Below are 27,132 nucleotides of genomic sequence, written 5' to 3'. Positions count from 1 at the left end.
TCCCATCGGGAATGTGGCAGGTAGCTTGAAGTTAGGCCACTGGAGCAATAACCGAAAGCGAACTCCAGGAGAAAACAGAAGAAGGATGAGCCCCATACTGGAGGTCAAAGGAGTCATCGAAGAATGAGGCATAGGATGGGTGGGCAGGCATAGCAGACAAAACAGCATGCATATCCACTGAGGAGAACATCATGCCAGTACAACAGCAGTATTTTTGTAGCCTCTGCATAGAGACTATCATGGGAATAATGTAAAAGGTGATAGTAGCCAAACGGATTCCACAATGGAGGATTGTATTAAGACAGCACAAGATGGACGTGCAGATGCACAAACAAAACACCCCATAGCCTAGTTTTGAACAGACAAGTGATCATTACAAACAGAGGAGGGTGATCCGATTCGCTCCCCAGGAAGTACTGCTTAGAACATGCAGGAGACACAGAGACTGGGTACAGCATGCAGCCGGGTAAGACATGCGAGAGGACCAACTAGGCTTTCTATCAAACATGAGCCCCAGTAATTTCACAGTTTCAGTGAAGGGAAGAGCAACAGACCCAAGATGTAAAGATGGAGGAAAAAACTGATTGACCCGGCCAGAAATTCATACAAACTGTTTTGTCAGTGGAAAAGCCATTGTCAGTACACAAATGATCGGCCCATCACTGAAGACGCTGTTCAAGTACACAAGTCCATGGAGAACTGCAACAGATAACAAAGTTGCCCATGAAAAGAGAGCTGGAGATGTCTGGCAGGAGACAGACCATAACAGGCTAATGGTTATAGCAAAGAGGATGACACTCAGGACAGAGCCTTGAGACACCCTTTCTTGCTGTCCAACAAGGCTGAATACATACGTACGTTGAAAACTCAGTCTTTTAAAAATTCCTGAATGAAACGAGGCACGTGACCTGGGAAGCCTCACCTACATAGAGTATGGAGGATACCAGTCTTCCAGCAGGTGTCATAGGCTTTCTAGAAATCAAAAAACACGATCTCATTCTGGTATTTCTGCAGAAAACTATTCATGATATGAGTTGACAAAGTGATGAGGTGGTCAACTGTAGAACAGCATGTTCGAAATCCACACTGTGCAGTGGTTAGTAGACAGAGGTTCTAGCCACCATACCAACCGGCTATAAATCATATGTTCCATCACCTTGCAAACACAGCTAGTGAAAAAAATGACGCAGTAGCTAGAAGGAAGACATTTTCCTGGCTGGGCTTAGGTACAGGTACGACAGTTGCTTCACACCAGTCTGGGAAACATACCATCTGTCCAAAAGTGATTGTACATATCAAGGACAAAGTGCTTGCTGTAAGAGAAAGGTTCTGCAACATCTGAATGTGAACACTGTCTGGCCCTGAAATGGAAGATCGGGATGAACTGAGAGCATGATCTAGTTCCTTCATAGTAAAAGCAGCACTGTAGCATTTGCGATTCCGAGAGAAGGGTAGTACCCGAGCCTCCTTCACTCATTTGCGAGGGAGGAAGGCAGAGTGATAGTGGGTGGAACTTGAAATCTCAGCAAAATTGTGGCCCAAGATGTTGGACAATTTACAGAGTCCACAATGACATCATCTGCTATGGTCAGGCCGGAAATCGGGGAATGGACCTTGGTCCCCGAGAGCTGACAGGGGTTGCCCCACACAATGGAAGAGAGGGAGTGGAACTGTTGATAGAACTAGTAAACGAAATCCAACTTTTTTTTTGTTATCACAAAGACACTGTGCACTCAACTGTTTATAACAAATACAGTTTCCCATCATAGGGAGACGATTAAAAATGTGGACAACACATCCCCTCACGTGATTCGCATCGTGGCAAGCCCCAGTCTCCTATGGGACTTGGACACAGTGCAGTAAAGATAAAGTGCGAAGTATGAAACATTCTGCGGTAGCAAGGATAACGTTTGTGAGGTATCCTACCTGGTCATCATGACTGGGGAAATGATGTTCGCCGAAGGTCACCAGCGAGGAATAAAATCTCCAGTCAGTCTTAGAAAACTGCCAATTGGGTATGCACATAGGTGGGGTCAGCAAATGTATAGCACACAGGAAATTGTCACTCAAGAGAGAGAGAGAGAGAGAGAGAGAGAGAGAGAGAGAACGGACCACTCTAGAAACGACAGGCAAGCTGGGCAGTGCAGAATGAGAGGTCCAAATAGGAGTGTGGGTGTTCCAGTGTTACGACAAAAGGGGTTGAGTTGACTGAGAAGGTCAGCTAAGAAGATACCTCTGGGATAGGTCCTCAAAGAGCCCCAAAGGGGATGGTGGACGTTAAAGTCACCGAGCAGCATAGGGGTGAGGGGGTTGATCTCTAAGCTGGAAGAAGTCTGCCCTGGCAACACTGAATGATGGACGGACGTAGAGGGTGAAGTGAGGAAGGATAATGCGGACTGCAATAGCTTGCACTTGCATGTTAAATGAGATGGATTAGCTATGAACATCATCCCTGATCAGCAGCATGACTCCACCACGAGATGGAATGCCATCCTGGAGGGGAGGGGTCAAAGTAGACCAGAAGGAAATATGAGACGTCAAAGCGGTCAATAGGGCACAAATTTGTTTCTTGGAGGCAGATAACAAGTGGTCACTGCAATTCCACGACCAGCCATAATTTCCCCTTATTGGATCTAATGCCACAAACATACCATTTGAGAGGTGTCATAAGGCAATTGGGGAGGAGGAAACAAAGGAAGGGTAGTCATGTCAGCAGCTGCCAAGTGTCAGCCTTCGAAGACTCATTGCCACAGAGCGCAGAGGCTGGAAGATCTACAGAGGCATCGGTATTCTCACTGGGTGAGCCTGCGGAATCCAATGCAGGAAAATGGTAGGCGATGTGCACCGGCAAAATGGAGGTCAGCCAGGTGAGGGGATCACGCAGTGCCACGCTTGAAGAGCATTTCTAAGTTGGGAAAGGAGAAGACCATTTCCTTTGCTTGATTTCTTAGAGCCTTTGCAATTGGCAGGTGAAGACTCAGATGTTTGTTGGCTAGAGGGATCTAAAAAGTCTTCGTAGGAGTACTCCTTCTGTTCTTTCTGGCCTGCCAATTGTGTAGCAGGTGGATTTGCCACTGGAGGCAAAGATTTGTTGGCTTGTTGCACAGCTGGAGGAGAAGAAGACAGGGATGTTACCGTGATGCTCTGTGATTTTACAACTACAGTGCTGAATTTGATGTCCCAAGTCTGGGTAGGCATCTCCTTAGTGGAGCGAGGCATAGCAAGAACAGTACTGTATGTGCCAGATTGTAAAATGCAGGGCTTTCGATCAGCCAACAACTTGCGAACGACAGGGTAAGACACTTTTTCCTTCACCTGGACAGCCCACTCATTGAGATACATGAAAGATTCTCGGGATGAGGCTGCACAGCCACTATTGCAATTTATACTGTGGGGAGGAGGAGGTAGGCAATCCCCCTCGTGAGCATACCTATCACAACTAACTCATTTGGCCTAGTTTCAACAGGACATGCGAGTGTCATCATAACACTGATACTGGTGGCAGTACATTGGGTTTGGAATGTACGGTCAGACTGTGATGACTTCATAGCCTCCTTTGATATTTGATGGAAGCACTACTGTGTCAAACATGAGGGAAAAAAAATACTGTAGGCGCTAAGATTGCATCAATCTTTTTCATTAGCCGATGGACTAAAGCAACGCCCTGGTAAGAGAGGTTAGTTTGGATTTTTCCCTCGTCAGACCATTGAGCAGTCTTGTGTAAATAACACCATGCAAAGAATTCGGCATTCGATGGGTCTCAACACAGACAAACAGTCATGGTGGAGCAAAGTTGCAAGCTGTTGCTGGACTTGAAAATCACAACTGGTCTCCAAAGGCAAAGTGCCATCATGTAAACGAGATCATTATTTCACAGGGCCTGCAATTCCTTCAACACCTTTCTGAATAATAAGCAGATTAATGCTGCAAAGGACTGACCTTTTCAGTACATGATACCACAAGGAACCGAGGGCAACTGGGATATTCTTGGAATCTTTAGCCTCATTCCATTTACATTTAGTAGATGTAGACTGAGATGGTGATTAGCTCATTACGAAAAAATCCCCCAGGATTGCCAGTGGATCCGATGGCATGCTCCTCCCAACTGAGGGTCCCCACAGAGGGGGGCCACCCTTCTTAGGTTATCGTTTATGCTTCAGGTCACACCTCCTGAACTCCTGACAAGCGGACCAATTGCCAATTTAGGGATATAACAGCTCAGGCAATCACCCCTCCATGGTCCTGCCCTATACCCTACCTACCTGTCAGCCTGGGCTGGGAATTATGCGTTACCCAGCCACCTGTCATGCATCAAACGCATGGGCCTGCCTTCAGGAGCACAGAGGCAGGAAGAAGAAAATGAGGAACCTCAATGCTGAAGCGGAGAAAGAACCGGAGAAGATGAACAAAGAAAGAAAAAAGGGACAAAAACAATGGTTAGACTGTTCTAATGTCAGTTACTGAAAATGCGGAACACATTCCCAGAAACATCCCAGACATATTCCCCATGGGAGGGGAGAAAGAACAGCAGGAGGAGAGACAAGACACATGGAAAAGGAGAAAGTGCTGCAAAAGCTGGGGCCCCGTGGTAGCTAAGTATGAACTCACCAAAAAATGGTGAGTCCTCTGGGGGGAGGTGTACTTGCGTACTACTGTAAGAACTGCCAAAAAATGACTTAGAACACAAAAGCAACTGTAGAAACAGAGAAACAGACTGATCAGCTGTTACGGGACATGCTTTGCAGCCAGGAGACCAAGGGATCTGATTCAATAAGACTTAAGGTACTGGCGGCTGTATGTGAACACTATGAAAAGCGATACAGAGAGCCCCTGAGATTACTAAACACCTACACAATTTCTATCAAAAGCATCGTCTGAAACTAAATGGCATCTGGATACTGGTGCGGAAGAAGAAATGTACCATTCTTTCACCATGGGGTAGCAGCAACAGCATTCAATACTGGCCAAGCACACTGGAGTATTCAAAACATTTGACATTGTGCTTCTGTGCGGGAGTACTGGAAGCCATGATGTGCATTAAATCTTCTAAAATGGGTACACTCTTCAAGAGTTCCCTAATGGACGAATATGAAAGGTTGGGTTTCATCAAGAAATTCAACCAGCCATGGCATAATAGCCCAGAATTTTAATCAGTACAAATTTGCAGAAAGCATGCTATCTGTACGGAACAGGCAATGAGACATCTTCTAATTTGGAGGTTTTGGTAGGAATTAGGGTGAATGTAGTTAGCATGCCAATTGAAGAGGAATACTTAAATCAGTTCATGAACATGTTCTATGTATACATTATGAAACAACTTCCCCAAAATGTCACATCCCTTTCAGCTGAAAGACATCCAGTTCCATATGCCCTCCCTTCCTACCTACACAGACCAGTAAAAAGATGATTTATGATGGTATATGGAACATGAAGTGTCACTGAGACCACAGAAATGTTTTATATTGTGGCACAACATTGATGTCCTTATCGAAGTTCAATAACGGATGCATTATTTCTTTTACATTTTAACAACCACACAAACACAAAGTTACACAATGATTTAATTTTTTGTGACAGTTCAATTCAGAATCAGTTTACCACACAAAATAAATTAAGCATCATCATGAGATGTCACCTCAACACAAAAGGAACATGACTGCTCACATTATTAAGTTACTGTTTGTCAAGGCACTTTTTAAACCGGTCTTTATGCTTTAACATGTTTTACACTACTCAGTCAGTTCAGTGGCAATACAAGGCATTTTACTACGGAGATAGTCTCACGCTCTGTTTAAAAATGTTCTCTAGAGCATCCGACAAATGAAACAAGACTGGTGCCACAAATTAGAGTAGTGTACTTACAACATCAGTTCAGTTGGTGGCAATTACCCCCAAAGCAAGCATCATTTGAGTCCACAGACTTCTGCATTTGTTCCTCCCACTTTTCAAAAACAATTATGAATGTCCTTTCCATGGGGCTCCATATGGGCTGTGCAGTTTCTGCATTCTGGCTGCTTGTCAACTGACATTGAGTTGATAAATTTTAATCAAACATGTCACATGTAATGACAGTTCAAGCTCAGGTAGCAGCTCCACACTTATATTTTACAACAAATAATTCCTTAGAAACTGAAGCAGTCTTGTATCTTATGTGATGAGGAGGAATTTTTAAACAAATAAAACAGAAATGCCATTCATAAATACTACTAACTTCTTCTCGAGGTAAGAGATATATTTTTCTTTCTATATTCTTGACACTGACACAGCAGCTCACATATGTCTTTGCAGACTGTATGAACACTTTTCCAAAGAGATACACTACACCTGGTTGTTTGAATGGTTCTTCATAGGCATCCAGCCAAAAGAAACGAAGTACCTGCAAATTAAACAATGTATTTAAAACAAATCCGTTTTCAGAATTTAGTTTATCATGTAAGAACAAATTTTATAGTTTAAAGGGGCTTAGGGACTTACTAAATACTGGCAAATGTGACAGAGAATTTGAGATGCTGTGAGTTTATAAACATTTGGGAATATAAAACCAGTAAAACATATTTTAAAAAACTCTTCCTTAAATTCTGTGATCTACAACAATAAACACAGTTATCTCCAGAGGCTCCACAGCTTGTACTCCCATCTCATCACAATAAACATTCTTCAAAAGATATTTATCTCTGGTACTTCACAAAACTTACCTCTTTGTTGCTGCCATTTCCAACAACTGGTAATTCAGAGCCTGAAATGCTGACTGCAGCTGCTTCTGATTCTTGTTTTATATTATCTGTCATTGATGCCCATGCTGCTAATATGTTATCATCTCTGTTGTCAAATTGCTTATTCCTATAATAGAAGGGGGGGAAAAAAAACCACACTGAATGTCCATTCACAGCTTATAAAGATCACTACATATACAAGTGAAGACAGTGTCACTAATTGTGAGCTTATTGACTCATGCCTGATGTCTTGAACACTTATACAAAGTTACCAAACACCTTCATAATGATTGAGCATGAACTGACTGAAAATGAAATAAAAACGTACAATTGTCAGTGTTATCATAAAAAGCCATATTTTTATAGAACTGAACATACATAAGTGGTAGGGTAGCACTGTATGTGGATAGCAGTACAAGCAAATGTGTTCTGTGGCCGTTGCGAACCATAGAAAAAAGTGTTTTGAAGCAGCAGCAGTTCAAATTTTCAGGAGGAGAAACATTTAGTGTTAGGTATATATTGCTCTCCAAGATCTAGGATAAAAGATTTCCTAATACAACTTGAAACACTACCTAGCAAAGATATTAAAGAATTCCCATGCTTAATAGTAGTTCACTTCAGATCACCAACGTCAGTTAACTGAAACACAAAAAAAGAATACTGAAACTGGAAATGTAATTGTAGACTGTTGACTGACAAATGCTGGCTGTGGTATCATCCAAAGATCACAGTGCCACACAAAAGTCAGCAATGCATAGATACCACAGGCATTAGATGGGGCTCACGGCAATCCACAATGGCGTATGGGAAGTGCTCCTGAAGTCCATGCCTGTTCCCCAGCACTTTAGTGCCCTGCACTGAGGTCAATACAGAGCCGAGCTTGGAGGAGCTCAGCCCCAATGTTCAAGACCTAAACTATAGCAGTCAACATCATCGTGTAGGACAGTGACAGTTGAAGTTTCTGACGAACTTTGGTAAATTTCGCATTTTGTACTGCAAGAGAACAGATTGTTAATTAGTGCATCAAGTGATGCTTTGCTAGCCCATGACAGTTGTAAATGATCCAGTCCTACTGTGGCAAATAAGTGTGTGAAAATTAAGTAAATATTTTATTCAGTTACGTAACAAAGTGAACTAATGTTTCATCTGTTCTAGATGAGCACTTCTCCAAGAATCATAGAACACACAATTATGGCCGGACGAAGTAGCTTTGTCTGGTCACAACACTAAAAATTTCAACACACTGGAAATGTTTCTCAGATAAGCAAAGATGGAAAAGATATCAGGAAAACTTTCAGTTCAACCTTAACTCACCTAAACACTGCTTGTCTAGAGGTCCGCAGAGAGATAAATGTAATACATATTAGGAAATGGATCACGAAAGAAATCGTAAATGGCAAAGAAGAATTAAAAGACTTGACATACGGAATAATCGGGTCTACTGCCGGATGTTTGTGTCACTCTGGAACAATATTTCGGCCACATAACTCGTTGCCTTCTTAAGATGCTACCTGAGACTGCCGTATTGGAGGATCTTGTCCAGTATTTATGCTCAGAGAGTGCTGGGAGCTCTGTTTGCCATCCGCGCCCGCCTGGCGCTGCTTGTAAGGTGTTCTCTCTTCCCCGGTTCTCCCTCAGACGTCCGCGTCCGACTTGGTCGTCATCTGTAGCAACTCTCTGAGGCCCGTCCTGCATCGGGCATTCCGTTCGCGGTCCGCGCCCGCCTAGTGCTGCTCCTGAGGTTTTGGCCCTTTCCTGGTGCTCCCACGGACGTCCACACCAAGCTCGTCCACTATCTGTGGTCGTGGAAGCTGTCTGGGGCCGGACCCGCGTTATCTGCCATAGCGGAGCACTGTCTGGAGCTCAGTCACTCAATGGACTACAACAACACCAAAATTGTGACACAGACGCCAAGATTTTGGGACAGTGTCATAAAGGAGGCCATCGAGATCAAGGTCACAGACAACATAATAAACCGAGACAGCGGTTACCAGCTCAGCTCGGCGTGGAGTCTGGCTCTGGAGCTTATCAGGGCCCAACGAAAGGAACCAAGAAACTCCTCAAGAAGTAGTAACACCGCAGGGGCAGCACCAGGCGGATGCAGACTGCGAACACAACTCCCAACACGGGACAGGCCTCTGACAGCCGCCACGACTGGAGATGATGGACGTGCCAGGCGCGGATGACCGTCTGAGCACCAGGGAAGTGCCAACACCTCAGGAGCAGCGCCAGGCGGGTGCGGACCGCAAAGGGAGCACCCAACGCGGCACAGGCCTCAGACAGCTGCCACAACCACAGATGATGACAGAATCGGGCGCAGACGTCTGACTGAGCACCAGAGAAGAGACAACACCTTACAAGCAGCACCAGGCGGGCGCGGACCGCGAACGGAGTGCCCGATGCGAGACGGGCCTCAAACAGCTGCCACACCTGCAGATGGTGGACAAGGGGGGTGCGGACATCTGTCGGAGCACCAGGGAAGTGTCAACACCTCAGGAACAGCGCCAAGCAGACGCAGACCACGAATGGAATGCCAAACGCAGATCCAGCCCAAAAGAGCTGCCACGACCACAGATGGTGGACAAGCCGGGCGCGGACATCCGTGGGAGCACCAGGGAAGGGCCAAAACCTCAGGAGCAGCACTAGGCGGGCACGGACCGCAAACAGAATGCCCAACACAGGACGAGCCTCAGAAAGCTGACACAGATGAGGACCAAGTCGGGTGCGGACATCCGAGGGAGCACTGGGGAAGAGAAAACACCTTACAAGCAGTGCCAGGCGGGCACGGACGGCAAACAGAGCGCCCAGCACTCTCTGGGCATAAATACTGGACAAGATCCTCCAATACGGCAGTCTCAGGTAGCACCTGAAGAAGGCAATGAGTTATGTGACCAAAATACGGTGCCAAAGTGACACAAACATCTGGCAGTAGACCCGATTACTCCGCATTTCAAGATCTTGCAGGGAAAGCCTGAAGAGTAACATTAAAAGACTTGTTTAAAAGATGTAGGAAATGTAATAGTCAAGCAGATGGTAGAATATACAGACACAAGAGAAAAGAATATAGCAAAATGATAATGCATGCAAAAACTAGATATTACAAACATCAAACTAGAATTTCATCAAATATTTCTAAGACATATATACAAATAGGAATGAATCAAATAAGACAGGAAGTAGGAACAGAGTTCTTAAAGCACAAGGGGACGAACTGACTGGCTCATGTGAAGTATGTTCCACTTTAAATCACAATCATGTAAATATAGTACAGAAGCCAATAAAATAAATTGAAGCACTGACTTCAAAAAACATATAGTTTCGCCAGAAACAACAGAATAAGCACTCCTATTAAATTGAACTTACAAATGTGATCAGATCACTATGAAACCAAGACACATATGGCATATGTGAAACATCTCCAAAAATAATCTAACATTGCACACAGTATCTAACTATGCCTCTGACATTCACAGCGAAACTGGTAATGGAGAAGGGTCTGCCTCCAGCATGACTGAAAAAGAGTAAATTAATGTCACTTTATAAGGATGGTGACAAGGGGATCCTGGATACTATGGACCTATAACAATTGCACCCACCTTACTGAAAACTGTAGAAACAGCTATTAAAAACATTGTAATAAAATTCATAGAAAAATAAGCTATCCTGGATCAAGCAGAGCATGGGTTCAGGAAAGAGAAATGTACAAAAAAAACAGCAGCAGCAATTTCCATGACACACAGTCAGAGTTTGGAAGAACAGAATAATGTCTGTACCATATTTCATGATCTCTATGTGTGTGCCATAGTACTGTGTTCAGTAAGTTGCACTAATATGGTGTCAAGGGAATGCAGCCAGTGTATTAAAATCATCTGCAGGAAACAAAAAGTAGAATTAAGATACACGGGAAACAATATGTAGGAAATTTTTTCACTCTGATTTTCGTGTGGTAAAGTGTAGCATAGTACAAGACTCAATATTTGATCTGCAAATGTTTATATAGTATGTGAATAACATGGCAGCCTCAGTAAAAGAAAACTCATCATGTATGCAGATGATACGCCTGTCCCTCATTGCAAGTAGTAGCTCAAAAAACAATTTAGAAACAAGAACTATCATGGACATAGAAAGGGCAAATGAATATTTTAGTGAATACAGTCTATTTATAAATGAAAAGAGAACAACTTACATGGAAATAAATGCAAAGAGAACAACACATGTAGAAGAACTAAACATGAAACTTCGCAATGTGCCTCTAACAGAAACTGACAGTAGCACATTCTTGGCATTGACAGACAAGACTTATGATTTGGGAAAATCATATGGAAATAATCTGCTCAAAAGTAAGCAGCAATGTATTTGTAACGAAGAAAATGTCCCACGCAGGGGATGCAGATACACAGTAAAAGGTGTACTATATAAATAAAATTTTAACAGTACCCTCTTTGTATATACTTAAACTATCATGTAACTAAAATTAAATTTACGCCAATGATAAACAGAGAACTATACAATTACTGCGTGAAAGTCAAAGATAACATTAAAGTTTTTGTTTTGCCTACTTTTCATTACTATACACATAAGTCTATTGTAAAATAAAACAAAGGAAACTTTGTTTTGCCTACTTTTCATTACTATACATATAAGTCTATTGTAAAATAAAACAAAGGAAACTCCAGGATGGAAAGTAACATTATTATGAAAAGAATAGTTGCTGCTCAGCATATACTGGAGATGCTGAGTCGCAGACTGGCACAACAAAAAGACTCTCACAAAATAAACTTCCGCCCAACAAGGCCTTCAAAGAAAGTAGACAATACACACACACACACACACACACACACACACACACACACACACACACAAAGCAAATACATATGTAGCTCGCACACAAATGACCACAGTCTATGGCACCTGAAGTCACACTATGAGCAGGTGTGTATGATCAGAGGCAACCGGATGGGGGTAAGAAGGAGGCAGGGACAGGGAAAGGGAGGGATAGCAAGGAAGGGGATAAAATGGAGAGAAAGAAGGTAGGGCAGATAGGTGCAGTCGGGGGGTTAGATGGAGGGGGGGGGGGGGGAGGGTTAGTGGAAAAGCAGACAAGCAAAAAGACTGGGTGCACTAGTGAGATACAGAGGGCCGTGTAGTGCTGGAATGGGAACAGGAATGGGGGCTAGATGGGTAAGAACAATAACTAACAGAGATTGAGGCCAGGAGGGTTACAGGAAGATAGGAAATATTGCAGGGAGAGTTTCCACCTGCACAATTCAGAAAAGCTGGTGTTGGTGGGAAGGATCCAGATGGCACATGTTGTGAAGCAGTCATTGAAATGTAGAACGCTGTGTTGAGCGGTGTGCTCAGCAACAGGGTGGTCCAGTTTTGGCCACAGTTTGTTGGTAGCCATTCATGCAGACAGACAGCTTGTTGGTTCTCATGCCCAAATAGAAAGCAGCTCAGCGATTGCAGCTTAGCTTGTAGATCACGACTGGTTTCACAGATACCCCTGCCTTTGATGGGATAGGATATGTTTGTCACCGGAATGGACTAGATGGTGGTGAGAGGATGTATGGGACAGGCCTTGCATCTAGGTCTATTACAGTGATATGAGCAAGGGGTTGTGAGCAGAGGTTGTGTACGGATGGACGAGATTATTGTGTAGGTACAGTGGGCATCAGAATACCACTGTGGTACATGAACATTTATACTCCCCAAGCCACCCAACGGTGTTTGGCAGAGGGCACTTTACGTGCCACTGTCATTACTTCCTTTTCCTGCTCCAGTTGAGTACGGTTCGCAGGAAGAACATCTGCCGGAAAGCCTCCGTGTGCATTTGAATCTCTCTAATTTTTACATTCGTGATCTCCTCAGGAGGTAAGTAGGGGGAAGCAATATATTCGATACCTCATCCGGAAATGCACCCTCTCGAAACCTGGACAGCAAGCTACACTGCGATGCAGAGCGCCTCTCTTGCAGAGCCTGCCACTTGAGTTTGCTAAACATCTCCGTAACGCTATCACGCTTACCAAATAACCCTGTGACGAAATGCGCCGCTCTTCTTCGGATCTTTTCTATCTCCTCTGTCAACCCGACCTGGTACGGATCCCACACTGATGAGCAATACTCAAGTATAGCTCGAACGAGTGTTTTGTAAGCCACCTCCTTTGTTGATGGACTACATTTTCTAAGCACTCTCCCAATGAATCTCAACCTGGCACCCACCTTACCAACAATTAATTTTATTTTATATGATCATTCCACTTCAAATCGTTCCGTACGCATACTCCCAGATATTTTACAGAAGTAACTGCTACCAGTGTTTGTTCCGCTATCATATAATCATACAATAAAGGATCCTTCTTTCTATGTATTCGCAATACATTACATTTGTCTATGTTAAGGGTCATTTGACACTCCCTGCACCAAGTGCCTATCCGCTGCAGATCTTCCTGCATTTCGCTACAATTTTCTAATGCTGCAACTTCTCTGTATACTACAGCATCATCCGCGAAAAGCCACATGGAACTTCCGACACTATCTACTAGGTCACTTATATATATCGTGAAAAGCAATGGTCCCATAACACTCCCCTGTGGCACGCCAGAGGTTACTTTAACGTCTGTAGACGTCTCTCCATTGATAACAACATGCTGTGTTCTGTTTGCTAAAACTCTTCAATCCAGCCACAAAGCTGGTCTGATATTCCGTAGGCTCTTACTTTGTTTACCAGGCGACAGTGCGGAACTGTACCAAACGCCTTCCATAAATCAAGGAAAATGGCATCTACCTGGGAGCCTGTATCTAATATTTTCTGGGTCTCATGAACAAATAAAGCAAGTTGGGTCCCTCACGATCGCTGTTTCCGGGATCCATGTGGATTCCTACAGAGTAGATTCTGGGTTTCCAGAAATGACATGATACGTGAGCAAAAAACATGTTCTAAAATTCTACAACAGATCGATGTCAGAGATATAGCCGTATAGTTTTGCGCGTTCTGCTCGACGACCCTTCTTGAAAACTGGAACTACCTGTGCTCTTTTCCAATCATCTGAAACCCTCCGTTCCTCTAGAGACTTGCGGTACACGGCTGTTAGAAGGGCGGCACGTTCTTTCGCGTACTATGCGTAGAATCGAATTGGTATCCCGTCAGGTCCAGTGGACTTTCCTCTGTTGAGTGATTCCAGTTGCTTTTCTATTCCTTGGAAACTTATTTCGACGTCAGCCATTTTTTCGTTCAAGCGAGGATTTAGAGAAGGAACTGCAGTGTGGTCTTCCTCTGTGAAACAGCTTTGGAAAAAGGTGTTTAGTATTTCAGCTTTACGCGTGTCATCCTCTGTTTCAATGCCATTATCATCCCAGAGTGTCTGGATATGCTGCTTTGATCCACTTACTGATTTAACGTAAGACCAGAACTTCGTAGGATTTTCTGTCAAGTCGGTACATAGAATTTTACTTTCGAATTCACTGAACGCTTCACGCATAGCCCTCCTTGTGCCAACTTTAACATCATTTAGCTTCTGTTTGTCTGGGAGGATTCGGCTGCGTTTAAATTTGCAGTGAAGCTCTCTTTGCTTTCGCAGTAGTTTCCTAACTTTGTTGTTGAACCACGGTGGGTTTTTCCCGTCCCTCACAGTTTTACTCAGCACATACCTATCTAAAACGCATTTTATGATTGCCTTGAACTTTTTCCAGAAACACTTAACATTGTCAGCGTCGGAACAGAAATTTTTGTTTTAATCTGTTAGGTAGTCTGCAATCTGCCTTCTATTACTCTTGCTAAACAGATAAACCTTCCTCCCTTTTTTTATATTCCTATTTACTTCCATATTCAGGGATGCTGCAATGGCCTTATGATCACTGATTCCCTGTTCTGCGCTTACAGAGTCAAAAAGTTCAGGTCTGTTTGTTATCAGTAGGTCCAAGACGTTATCTCCACGAGTCAGTTCTCTGTTTAATTGCTCGAGGTAATTTTCGGATAGTGCACTCAGTATGTCACTCGATGCTCTGTCCCTACCACCCGTCCTAAACATCCGAGTGTCTCAGTCTATATCTGGTAAATTGAAATCTCCACCTAAGACTATAACATGCTGAGGAAATTTATGTGAAATGTATTCCAGATTTTCTCTCAGTTGTTCTGCCACTAATGCTGCTGAGTCGGGAGGTTGGTAAAAGGAGCCAATTATTAACCTAGCTCGGTTGTTGAGTATAGCCTCCACCCATAATAATTCACAGGAACTATCCACCTCTATTTCACTGCAGGATAAACTAATACTAACAGCGACAAACATGCAATACTACTAACAGCGACAAACACGCCACCACCGGTTGCATGCAATCTATCCTTTCTAAACACCGTCTGTGCCTTTGTAAAAATTTTGGCAGAATTTATCTTTGGCTTCAGCCAGCTTTCCATACCTAAAACGATTTCAGCTTTGCTTTCTATCAGCGCTTGAGGTTCCAGTACCTAGCCAGCTTTCCATACCTAAAACGATTTCAGCTTCGGTGCTTTCTATCAGCCCTTGAGGTTCCAGTACTTTACCAATGCAGCTTTGACAGTTTACAATTACAATAACGATTGCTGTTTGGTCCCTGCATGTCCTGACTTTGACCCGCACCCTTTGAGGCTGTTGCCCTTTCTGTATTTGCCCGAGGCCATCTAACCTAAAAAACCGACCAGTCCATGCCACACAACTCCTGCTACCCATGTAGCCACCTGCTGTGTGTAGTGGACTCCGACCTATCCAGCAGAACCCGAAACCCCACCACCCTATGGCGCAAGTCGAGGAATCTGCAACCCACACGGTCGCAGAACTGTCTCAGCCTCTGATTCAGACCCTCCACTAGGCTCCGTACCAAAGGCCCGCAGTCAGTCCTGTCAACGATGCTGCAGATGGTGAGCTCTGCTTTCATCCCGCTGGTGAGACTGGCAGTCTTCACCAAATCAGATAGCCGCCAGAAGCCAGAGAGGATTTCCTCCGATCCATAGTGACACACATCATTGGTGCTGACATGAGCGACCACCTGCAGATGGGTGCACCCTGTACCCTTCATGGCATTCGGAAGGACCCTTTCCGCATCTGGAATGACTTCCCCCGCTATGTACACGGAGTGCATATTGGTTTTCTTCCCCTCCCTTGCAGGCATATCCCTCAGGGACCCCATTACACACCTGACGTTGGAACTCCCGACTACCAGTAAGCCCACCCTCTGCGACCACCCGAATCTTGCAGACTGAGGGGCAACCTCTGGAACAGGACAAGCAGCCATTTCCGGCCAAAGATCAGTATCAGCCAGAGACAGAGCTGAAACCGGTTCGTCAGAAAAACTGGAGAGGCCTTCCGTTGAGCCCTCAGGAATGTGTTTCGCCTCCTGCCATACCTCGAGACGACCTCCCACTCTACCATGGGTGAGGTGTCAGCCTTAATGTAGGCAGTATCCCGGGCAGCCACAGCCGTAGTCCGATCGGGAGATGCGTGGGACGAGCTGGCCGTCCCCGACAAACCCCCGTACGGACCCACACAGCGATGCCCATTGGCAACAGCCTCAAGCTGTGTGACCGAAGCCAACACTGCCTGAAGCTGGGAGCGAAGGGAGGCCAACTCAGCCCGCATCCGAACACAGCAGTTGCAGTCCTTATCCATGCTAAATACTGTTGTGCAAAGAATGTCTGAACTAATCTACAGAGAGCACAAACAACGCGACACAAAATTTAAACTGTTATTAAAATACAAGACTGCCTAGTAAATGCAGTAATGCTGCTACTTGCGCACTGCTGATACACTGCTCGGCGGCAGAAGGCTAACTGTACTGTCAGTAACGTACAAAGACTATTTGAAAGAAATAAACAAATGACAAACGACTACCCGACTTTACAAGTCACAGATATTAAAATGCAAATCTGCCCCTGCTAATTGCACAACTGCACAATGATTTGATGGATTTAAATAAACAAGTTCACTAAGAACACTCAAACAAATTTACAACTTGACTACTACACTTACATGAACGCTAAATAAGCCACTTGCTGCTACTTGCGCACTGCGCAGTGCTGGGAAGGATAGGGGGTAGGACATTTTTCATTTCAGGGCACAATGAAAGGTAGTTGAAACCATGGCGGAGAATGTGATTCAATTGCTCCAGTCCTGGGTGGTACTGAGTCACGAGGGGAATGCTCCTCTGTGGCCAGATAGTTGGACTTTGGGAGGTAGTGCGTGACTGGATAGAAAAAGCACAGAAGAATTGTTTTTGTATGAGGTTGGGAAGGTAATTATGGTTTGTAAAGTCCTCAGTGAGAGCCTTAGCATATTTTGAGAGGGACCGCTTGTCATTGCAGATGCGATGACCACAGGTGGCTGGGCGGTGTGGAAGGGACTTCTTGGTATGGAATGGGTGGCAGCTGTTGAAGTGGAGGTACTGCTGGTGGTTAGTCAATTTGATATGGACGGAAGTATTGATGTAGCCATCTTTGAGGTGGAGGTCATCTAGGAAGGAGGCTTATTGGGTTGAGTATGTAAAATTAGAGAGATTCGAGCGCGCATGGAGGCTTTCCGGCAGTCTTTCTTCCCGCGAACCATACGCAACTGGAACAGGAAAGGGAGGTAATGACAGTGGCACGTAAAGTGCCTTCCGCCACACACTGTTGGGTGGCTTGTGGAGTATAGATGTAGATGTAGAGTGGGACCAGGTGAAGTAAATGGGGAGAAGCGGTTGAGGTTCTGGAGGAATGTAGGTAGGGTGTCCTCACCCTCGATCCAGACCACAAGGATGTCATCGATGAATCTGAACCAGGTGAGGGGTTTAAGACTCTGGGTGTTTAGGAAGGATTCCTCTACACGGCCCATGAATAGGTTGGCTTAGGATGATGCCATGCGGCTGCCTGTAGCCGTTCCCCAGATTAGTTTGTAGGTAATGCTTTCATAGGAGAAGTAATTGTGGGCGAGAATACAGCTGGTCATGGCAACTAGGTAGGCGGTTGTCGGACAGGAATCTATCGGGCATTGGGAAAAGATAGTGAGCAATACAGGTAAAGCCATGAGCATTAGGGATGTTAGTATAAAGAGAGGTGGCAACAGTAGCGATGAGCAGGGCACCATGAGGTAAAGGAACAGAATGACCTCCTCAAAGCCAACCAGCATGGTTTTCGAAAACATCCATCATGTGAAACCCAGCTCGCAGTTTTCTTACATAACATACTGAAAGCTTTGGATCAAAGCAACCAAGTAGATCCGTGATTCTCGACTTCCAAAAAGCATTTGACTCAGTACCGCGCCTACACTTATTGTCATAAGTATAATCATATGGGGTACCAAGTGAAATTTGTGTCTGGACTGAGGACGTTTTGGTAGGGAGAACACAACACGTTATCTTGGATGGAGAGTCATCGTCAGATGTAAAAGTAACTTTGGGTGTGCCCCAGGGAAGTGTTATAGGACCCATCCTGTTCATGTTGTGTATTAATACCTCGCAGGCAACGTTAATAGTAAAAAGTCAGGCTTTTTGCAGATGATGCAGTATTATAATGAAGTACTAGCTGTGAAAAGCTACATAAATATTCAATCAGAAGATTTCAACATGGTGCAGATATCGGCAACTTGCTCTAAATGTTCACAAATGTGAAACTGTGCACTTCAAAAAATGCAAAAAATGTAGTGTCCTATGAATGTAATATCAGTGAGTCGCTGTTCGAATCTGGCAGCTCATGCAAATACCTGAGTGTGATAGTCTGTAGGGATATGAAATGGAATGATCACATAGGTTTGGTCATGGGTAAAGCAGATGGTAGACTTCGGTTTATTGGTAGAATACTGGAGAAGTGCAAAAAGAGATTCTTTACAAATCACTAGGGTCACCCATCCTAGAATATTACTTAGTGTCTGGGACCCAAATCAGATAGGACTAACAGTGGATATTGAAAGTATACCAAGAAGGGGAGCATGAATGGTCACAGGTTTGCTTAATCCATGGGAGAGTGTCACAGAGGTACTGAAGGAACTGAAATGGCAGACTCTTGAACCATCCCAAGAAAGTCTATTAATAAAGTTTCAAGAACCAGCTTTCAATGATTACCCTAAGGATATGCTATAACCCCCTAGATATCGCCCATACAGGGGTCTTGAGGATAAGGTTAGAATAATTATTGCATGCACAGAGGTATTCCAACAATTCCTGTACTCCTTACGCTACCCTGTACCATGTACCTCACAGAGGTTTGCAGAGTATAGATGTAGATGGAGAATTGTGGAGAGTCAATGGAGGAAATGGTTGGTATCTTTTATATAGGAGAGCAGGTTGTGGGTAATAGGCTGAAGATGTTGGTCTACGAGAGTAGAGATTCTCTCAGTAGGGGCACAGTAACCAGCCACAATGGGGCATCCTGTGTGGTTGGATTTATGGACTTTAGGAAGCATGTAGCATGTAGCAGGTAGGAGTGCAGGGAGTGGTAGGGGTGAGGAGAAAGATGGATTCCGGGCAGAGATTCTGGGAAGGGCCTAAGGATTTGAGGAGTGACTGGAGATCCTGCTGGATTTCTGGAATGGGGTCACTGTGGCAAGGTTTGTATGGTGGATGTATCCGACAGCAGACAGAGTCCTTCTTTCAGATAATCTTTGCGATTCAAAACAACAATGGTGGGAGCCTTTATTCGCAGGCAGGATTATAAGACCAGGATCAGCTTTAAGATGGTGCACTACGGTTCTTTCTGCGGAAGTAAGGTTAGTTTGCATGTTGAGGGATTTGGTGAATGACGGTGAGGCAAGGTTTGAGGTTAATAAATTCTGGAAAATTAACGGAAGGTGATTTGAGGGCAAGGGGGGGGGGGGGGGGGGTCGATCATGCTCGGATGAAGGAGCAACCGAGTTAGGCAGGGTTGGTCTTTGGTTTTGAGTCTGATTTGTAGGGTTGGTGGCGAAAAAAGAGCTTCCTCTGTAGGGGCCAGAAGAAAGAGAGAAGGTCTTTAACAAGTCCTGTATGATTAAATTTGGGAGTGAGGCAAAAGGTGAGGCCTTAGGAAAGGACTGATATTTCTGCAAGGCTAAAACTTTTGGAGGGAAATTTCTTGACTGTGTTTCGGGTCTGTTTAGGTTCTGGATTGTGTGTGGTGGTGGGAGTGAGTTTTGGAGGGTGAGGTAAATGTAGCAGGTCTGCAAGCCAGGATTTGTCAGTTATGAGGGGATGTGGGGGAGGTTTAGTGGTTGTTGTAGAGGCGGTGGACACTTTCAGTCCAAGGCGGGATTAGGAAGAGTTTTTTGAGGTGCCATTGTGCATGTTGCTCTAGTTCCAGGAGGGAAAGAGTTTCAGTGTATGTTATGGGATCCAGAAATTTGGGATTGCATAGCAGAAGAATTTTATGGATGGAGAGAAGATACTGCAAGGAGGTTTGCACTGAACTGATCCGGTTTTTCAGGACCATGTTGGTGATGGCTAAGGACTGATGGATTCTGAACAGATGGAGGTCATCGTGGAAGGAAGGGTGGCAGCCGGAGATGGGTATTTGACAGTAAGGCCATTTGGGGGGACTCCATGAGCCAAACGAAAATGCAGGAACAGTATGAAGGACTGGTTTATGGTTAGGGATAAGGGAACATTTCTGTATTTCCTGAATTGTTATTTGACTCTCCACAACAAATAAGGAGTCTGATTAACTCCGTAAGTCCCTTTGCTGACAGAGGTGCGTATAGCAATGTTAGCCACCCCCATGATGTAGATGGAAGGTTCAAGGATCCAAGGTGGTAGGGGGGGGGGGGGGGGGGAACTCAAATAACACAGAATTACATCCGAAAAGATTCACAAAAATACACCCAAATACATGGGAAAAATCACGAAAAGGATGAAACAAATGAAATAAGAGGAAACGAGATGAAATCTGACGGAGTACATTGATAGTGAAAGGCAAAAACCAAATGAAATTTGTGCGAATCCACTAAGTGGTCAAAGAAAACATATAATTTTTTTATGTGGGTTGCACGTCTACTGCTTAGCCTTAACCTTTGTTAGTCATTATCCTTATCCATACACCAATGCACCCATCTTTTTCTTCTCTCCTTTTCCGTGTTACACCCCCCCCCCCCCCCCACCCCCGCCCCCCTTCTGCATCTAACCTCCTGACTGCACGTACCTTCCCAACAGGGTAATTTTCTTTAAAAGAGATCAATCTGATGGTGAACTTTTCAGTACATTTACCAAAGCTACTGTGAAAGATATAGAAAATGTAATACAATCATTAAAAAGTAAAACAACAGCAGGATGCGATGGGATGGGCCACCAACAAAAGTGTTAAAAACAGTCTCTAAAATAATTGCACAGCCACTATCTACAATAGTTAACCAGTTCCTTCAAGAAGGTTACTTTCCAGACACACTTAAGTAGGCAGAAGTTAAGCCACTATTCAAAAAAGGCACAAAAGAACAGCCTCTCTTCTTCCATCACTGTCAAAACTATTTGAAAAGGTAGTCACCATACATACTCAAAATTTCACAGAAAAATTTACAATAATATCAAAAAATCAGTATGGATTGCAAAAAACAAAACCACAGTATCTGCTACACACCAATTTATAGATAAAAGTAACTCTCCTCTAGACAACGTACTGCAAGCCACAGGTATTTTTTGTGACCTATCAAAGGACCTTGATAGTGTGAACCACTCCTACCTAATTTGTGAACTGGAAAAGTATGAAATTAGGGGCACAGTATTAGAATGGTTTCAAGTCCTACCTAACCAACCAAAGACAAAGAGTGATTATATCGTCAGAAAGAGGAAATTACGCTTCAAAACAGAAAATCATTTCAAAAGGTTCTGTCTTAGGTCCCATTCTGTTTCTGTTTTACGTAAATGATCTACCACTTAATACTGTCTGTCACTCAGTTTTATTTGCAGATGACATCTGTAATCATTGAAAGTAACAGCACTGACAAAATTACCCAAACTGTATTAAATAATATAGAATAATTAGATACCTAGTTTGATTTAAACAGGTAAAAATTAAAAATGGAAATGACTCAGTTAATGCAGCTTAAAACAAAACAAGCAAAATTGAAAGGTATTCAGATCAGTCACAGAAACCAGGATTTCCAGGAAGCTAGCTGTGTGAAATTCCCAAGAATGTAATTTGATAAAAATCTATCATGGGGCTCACATATACAGTACCTTGCAAATAAATTAAATAGCCTAGCATTTGCAGTGAGGATATTGTGCAATGCTACACATATGGACTTATAATAAGGCATGGAATTGAATTTTGGGGTAACTCAAACCATGTGTGTCGAATATTAAAACTTCAGAAAACCATTCATGGAAACCATCCTAGGAAATATGGACAATGTAGGGCAAATAAAATCATGTCGCCCAGTCCTATAAAATCTAAGTATATAAAGTGTTCCCTCATATCTATGACCTAATTATCTTTATACATAGTAATCTTAATTTATTTGTAGCACATTATTTTCAACAGGATTACAACACCAGAAATGAAAATAATTTTATGCTGCCCACTCACCGCTTCAAACTTCATGCTCAAACTCCACAGTGTACTCCTATGAAAATTAATAACAAAGTGAAAGGAAGAGACTTGCTCAGCATAAATTTAGAAAAAACTGAAAAAAAACTTGTATGAGAAACTAGCAAAGAAAAGTTACTATTCAGTAGAAGAATTCATGAATAACAATCTGAAAATTTGAGCAGGAATGAGCAAGTACTTAGGATTGTTAATTAGTAAAAAGTTTGTTACTTTTGACAAAGAATTAACAATTGATTAATTAATTATTCAGCACTGTGTATTACATTACTGATATAAGGAAAATTGGTAACCAGGTTTTTTTTGAGTGGTCTCCTGTACATTAAGTCAATGACTTGAAACTGTATGGTATGATACAATCAACTTCTATTCGAAACATACATTTACTTACACAATTACCGTATTTACTCGAATCTAAGCCGCACTCGAATCTAAGCCGCACCTGAAAAATGGGACTCGAAATCAAGGAAAAAAATTTTCCCGAATCTAAGCCGCACCTGAAATTGAGACTCGAATTCAAGCGGAGAGAAAAGTTTTAGGTCGCACCTCCAAATCGAAACAAAGCTCGTCTAGTTGTAATATGAGACACAATTTAGGTCGAATGAATGACGATACAGCAGCAGTAGTTTGGTTTGAGTCGTAAGCTTAGCAGTTACGGTTTACCAGGTAGCCATTGCTACGCGTCACGCGCTCCGTCCGTATTTATACGGATATCCTTCCTTTTTTACGTGCTTTGTGTGGTTTGAATTGATTACTTATTTTTCTTTGATCTGATAAGCCCGTTCTCTTTGTTATAGGTGTTTACGTCACTCCAAGCTGAAAATGCATTACTGCACTGTGTCATGCATTGTTTGTCGCATTCTGATAGTGCGTGTTTACGGCCTGTTGCCGCTCGCGGCGTGGCTTGCTTTTGTGCGCGCTACCGCCTTTTACAAATAAAAAATAGAGAGGAGTCGTCTCATTAGCGAAACATTTGTTGTTACTTACACTACTGCTTTCTTTGATAATGATCAACAAGAACCAAATAACAGATTGCGTATGATAGATGATGTTCTGAACGAAATTTTAGCGAAAATTTTTCTCCGTGCCAAAATCTTTGCAGGCGCCTCTTTAGTTCATTACATTCTGCACAGAAATTAGAGTCATCTTAGATTTAAAAATCTAGTCAGTTGCCGTGCTTCATTTCTGACTGTATCACTATCAGGCATAAGAATAATACGAATATAAACACGACATGATATGTATATTCTTCCGCGTTTGCTGTTGTCTCACTCTAGTTTCGTAGTTTATTAGGCAGACAGGATTTAAATGAGATAGTAGCAAACACGAAACAATGCATGGCAAAATGTTTATATTCGTATTAATCTTATGGCGAAGAGAATACTACATGTGATTCACAATTCATAAAAGCTCCTATTAACAACCATCTCTTCTCACAGGTAGGAAAAAATTCAGAATGTAGAGTTGGCCATATTGACAAACATCCCAAACAGCCTTGCCAGTCGGATTTTCGTAGTACATTGAAATGCTGCTACATTCGAAGATCAACAATACAGAATTTGTATTTACTTCGTTGGATAATGTACAAAAAATGCAGTGGTCGAAATTCTGGGCGGAGGAAAAAGGCTCGTCTTCCACTTTTTTTTTTTTTTTTTTTTAATTTATTTACTGACGCAGAGATTTTGGTGCCAGTATTTATCTTGTGCCTACAAAGCATGCCTGTGTGGCGCTACATATATTCGACGGCAGAAGTTAGTTGTGGCGGTATCCACCAACATTTTTCAGAACTCCCGCTTGCTTTGCACTCGATTCTAAGCCGCAGGCGGTTTTTTGGATTACAAAAACCGGAAAAAGGTGCGGCTTAGATTCGAGTAAATACGGTATCCACTTATGCATGCAATATCAGTTAACTGGTTCCTTTTTTGAATTTACACCCGAAATTGCTATTATATAGTGACAGTCAAGGCCACCATTAATTGAAAGTAAGGTAATACAGTTTGTAGTAGTCAGCTTCCATAAGCAAATCCCAACAAACCTAAAACGCAAAAGCGCTGCAAACTTAATATCACTTTCTATAAGCAGCTTCCTGAAGTAATACAGCTATCTCTCAGGTAAAGCAGGAGGTCAAAATAACTCAGTACAAACAGTTTCACCAATTATTAATATTTAATCATAACGTCAGGATAATTAATTAATCACATTTAACACATGCTGCCATGATAAAATAAGACTTCAGTTTCATATTCATCAGAATAAATGCTATATTTTGCTGCATTACACATAATTTAATGCGGAACAAACATAGTCCCCCTACAAAATTTTCTGCCAATTTCTTACTACACTGCTGATGTCATTGCAGCACATACTCATCTTAATAACCAGTAATAATGTGCAGAAGAAGGCTCACATAGTCAAAAATAGTTATGTCTTTAGAAAAGTCCCCATGATGTTCCTCATAATGGACATCATCATGTAAAGCTAAGTCCAAAGAACATCAGTGTAAAAGAGGTGCAGTTCCATACAATTTTGTATTGACAGAATCACTATGTGCAACATAAAGTATGGGCCTCTATATAAAATTTAAATATACTCCATTTTTATTGATTATGGAGTAATATGGTAATAACGAAAACAAGTTTCCAAAAAAGTTAATTGCTTTCTAGCATAGAATCATAACATGAAATAGAAAAGGGGCTTCCCATTTTAAAAAAATAAATGTGACCCATTTTCACACATTACAGATCCATATAGCATGAAATAATTTAGTAACCTGCATGCCCCCCAAATCTGCAATAAGTATAAAAACAGTTTTGTCTAAGGTTTATTTTTCATGATATTCCTCTGAAAAAGTTAAAATGGGAAGCTCTGTGTTATATATAAACCAACCTCGAATCATAATTGAATCACAAAACTGCACCTACAGACAATTATATTATACACCATTATGAAAAATAAGAATTTGTATTAGCATCAGAGTAAGACTCAAAGTAATGGCACACATAGATGAGACTATTAAAATCCAAGTTCTTAACTCTTGAAGCATTCACGGCTGAGTGCCCCAGTTCAAAGCGCTCCTAAAAAGCAGTGTAGTTCACATAAAACTCAAAAATGATGCTAAAACCCAAATTGACAGTAGTGAGATTTATGGGATAAATCAAAGTATATACAAATGGGAAACTGAAGTGGTGTATTTGCAGTGTTGGGCAAGTAACTCAAATACACAAGAGACACAAATTGAAACTATATGCAGACCTTTTGGCCAAGAAATGGTGACCTTAAATATACGACTGGGTCCTTCTATTGACCATCGCTCACTCCAAAAATGTAACCAAAAGCTTTAGAGAATGCCTCAGTTTGCTAGGACGTATGTTCCTCAATCATATTGCCATTATTGTAGGAGACTTTAAACGTTGAAAGATCAGTGAAGATAATTGTAGTTTGTAAGAGGTGGGCACGACAATATCCTGTGAAATAAGACTGAATGACTTTCATTTATAATTAAGAAGTTGCTCTACCAAGATGTGGTGTGGAATCAGTTAACTAAATGCTTTCTCTGAAAATTATTTGGAACAATAGTTCAGAAGCCCACTCACAAATGAAGTATATTACACTTAATGGCAGCAAAAAGACCCGATCCTTTCGATGTTTTAAACTGGTATCGGTGACCGTGAGGCAGCTGTAGCAACAATGATTATCACGGTACAAAGGGATAACTAAAAGAAATTGAAAGATTGGCGTGTTCAGTAAACTTCTACAGAAACAATGATTACTTAACAAGAGTTGTAAAACAAAAAACAAGACTATAAACAGAGAAACACTGAATGGAACATATTTAGTTGTCAGAAGGGCAACGCACGAATCCTTCGATGACTAACATAGCACAATCTTATAAAGAGATCTCACAAAAACCAATGAAATTATGGTCACATGTGAAGGCTAGACACAAAACTTATTGTCCTGACACTCTCGGATTATACAGAAACTGACAATGACGATAGCAAAGCAAAAGCAGAAATTCTGAACTCTGTTTTCAAATGTTCCTTTACAGAAGAAGATACAGAAGTACCACTGCCCTGGTTTAATTCTTGTACCATTAAAGAAATAAGCTGTACAGATATTACTGTCAGTGGCGCTAAGAAAAAGCTGAAATCACTAAAATTGAACATGGGCCACGGTCCTGACTTAATTCCTATCAAATTCAACACAGAAGTTAACCAAATATACTATAGATCCCTTAAAAAAAAAAAAAAAAAACTGTGCCCCACCGTTGAAAGAAAGCGCATGTCACACTTGTCTATAATAAGGGTAGCAGAATTGATCCACAAAACTATTATCCAACATCACTGACATCCATGTGGTGTAAAATCTGAGATAATATTCTGGGTTCCAGTGCATTAAGATATCTCAAAGAAAATGACCTCCTTCACACCAACGAGAATGGATTTCAAGAACACCAATCATGTGAAGACCAACTCATTCTTTTTCAGGCAACACCACAGGTCACGGCAATTAAGTGGATGCAGTATTTCTTGCCTTCCAAAAATAATCTGAGTACCACACTAGTATTTACTAACAAAATAATAATTGTATGGGGTACCAAACAAGATTTGTGACAGAAAATATAATGTAACTGGATAGAGGGGTAAAAAAAACTACAATTAACAAGCTTCCAAAGACAGTGGCTTCTTCTTCTTCTTCTGGCAGCAGGGTTGAAGGAGAAAGAAGAGGAGGAGGAAAAGGATCAATAAGATTTACGAAATGGGGAGAGATGAGAAAAGTTGCCCAGAATCCAATGTCAGGGAGACTTTATCATACGGACGAGAAGGAAAGACGCGTGATAAAATCTGTAAATGGATTGAGGGTTTCTTGGTAGGGATGACACAACATGTTACCTTTGATGGAGAGTAATCA

General features: G+C 42.4%; 1 protein-coding gene across 1 annotated transcript in view; it reads right to left on the bottom strand.

The window, feature by feature from the left end:
• LOC124775038 (DNA polymerase alpha catalytic subunit) overlaps positions 1-27,132 on the bottom strand; it is a 256,724-nt gene that overhangs the window by 187,181 nt on the left and 42,411 nt on the right. The window contains exons 9-10 of the mRNA XM_047249816.1: positions 6,696-6,840; positions 6,212-6,376 (exon numbers count right to left, since the gene is read on the bottom strand). Coding sequence (XP_047105772.1) covers positions 6,212-6,376; positions 6,696-6,840 — 310 coding nt within the window. The remainder of the gene's footprint in view (positions 1-6,211; positions 6,377-6,695; positions 6,841-27,132) is intronic.

The sequence above is a fragment of the Schistocerca piceifrons genome, chromosome 2 (genome assembly GCF_021461385.2).
Source record: "Schistocerca piceifrons isolate TAMUIC-IGC-003096 chromosome 2, iqSchPice1.1, whole genome shotgun sequence".
Lineage (NCBI taxonomy): Eukaryota > Metazoa > Arthropoda > Insecta > Orthoptera > Acrididae > Schistocerca > Schistocerca piceifrons.
This window is presented reverse-complemented; position numbering and strand designations above follow the sequence as displayed.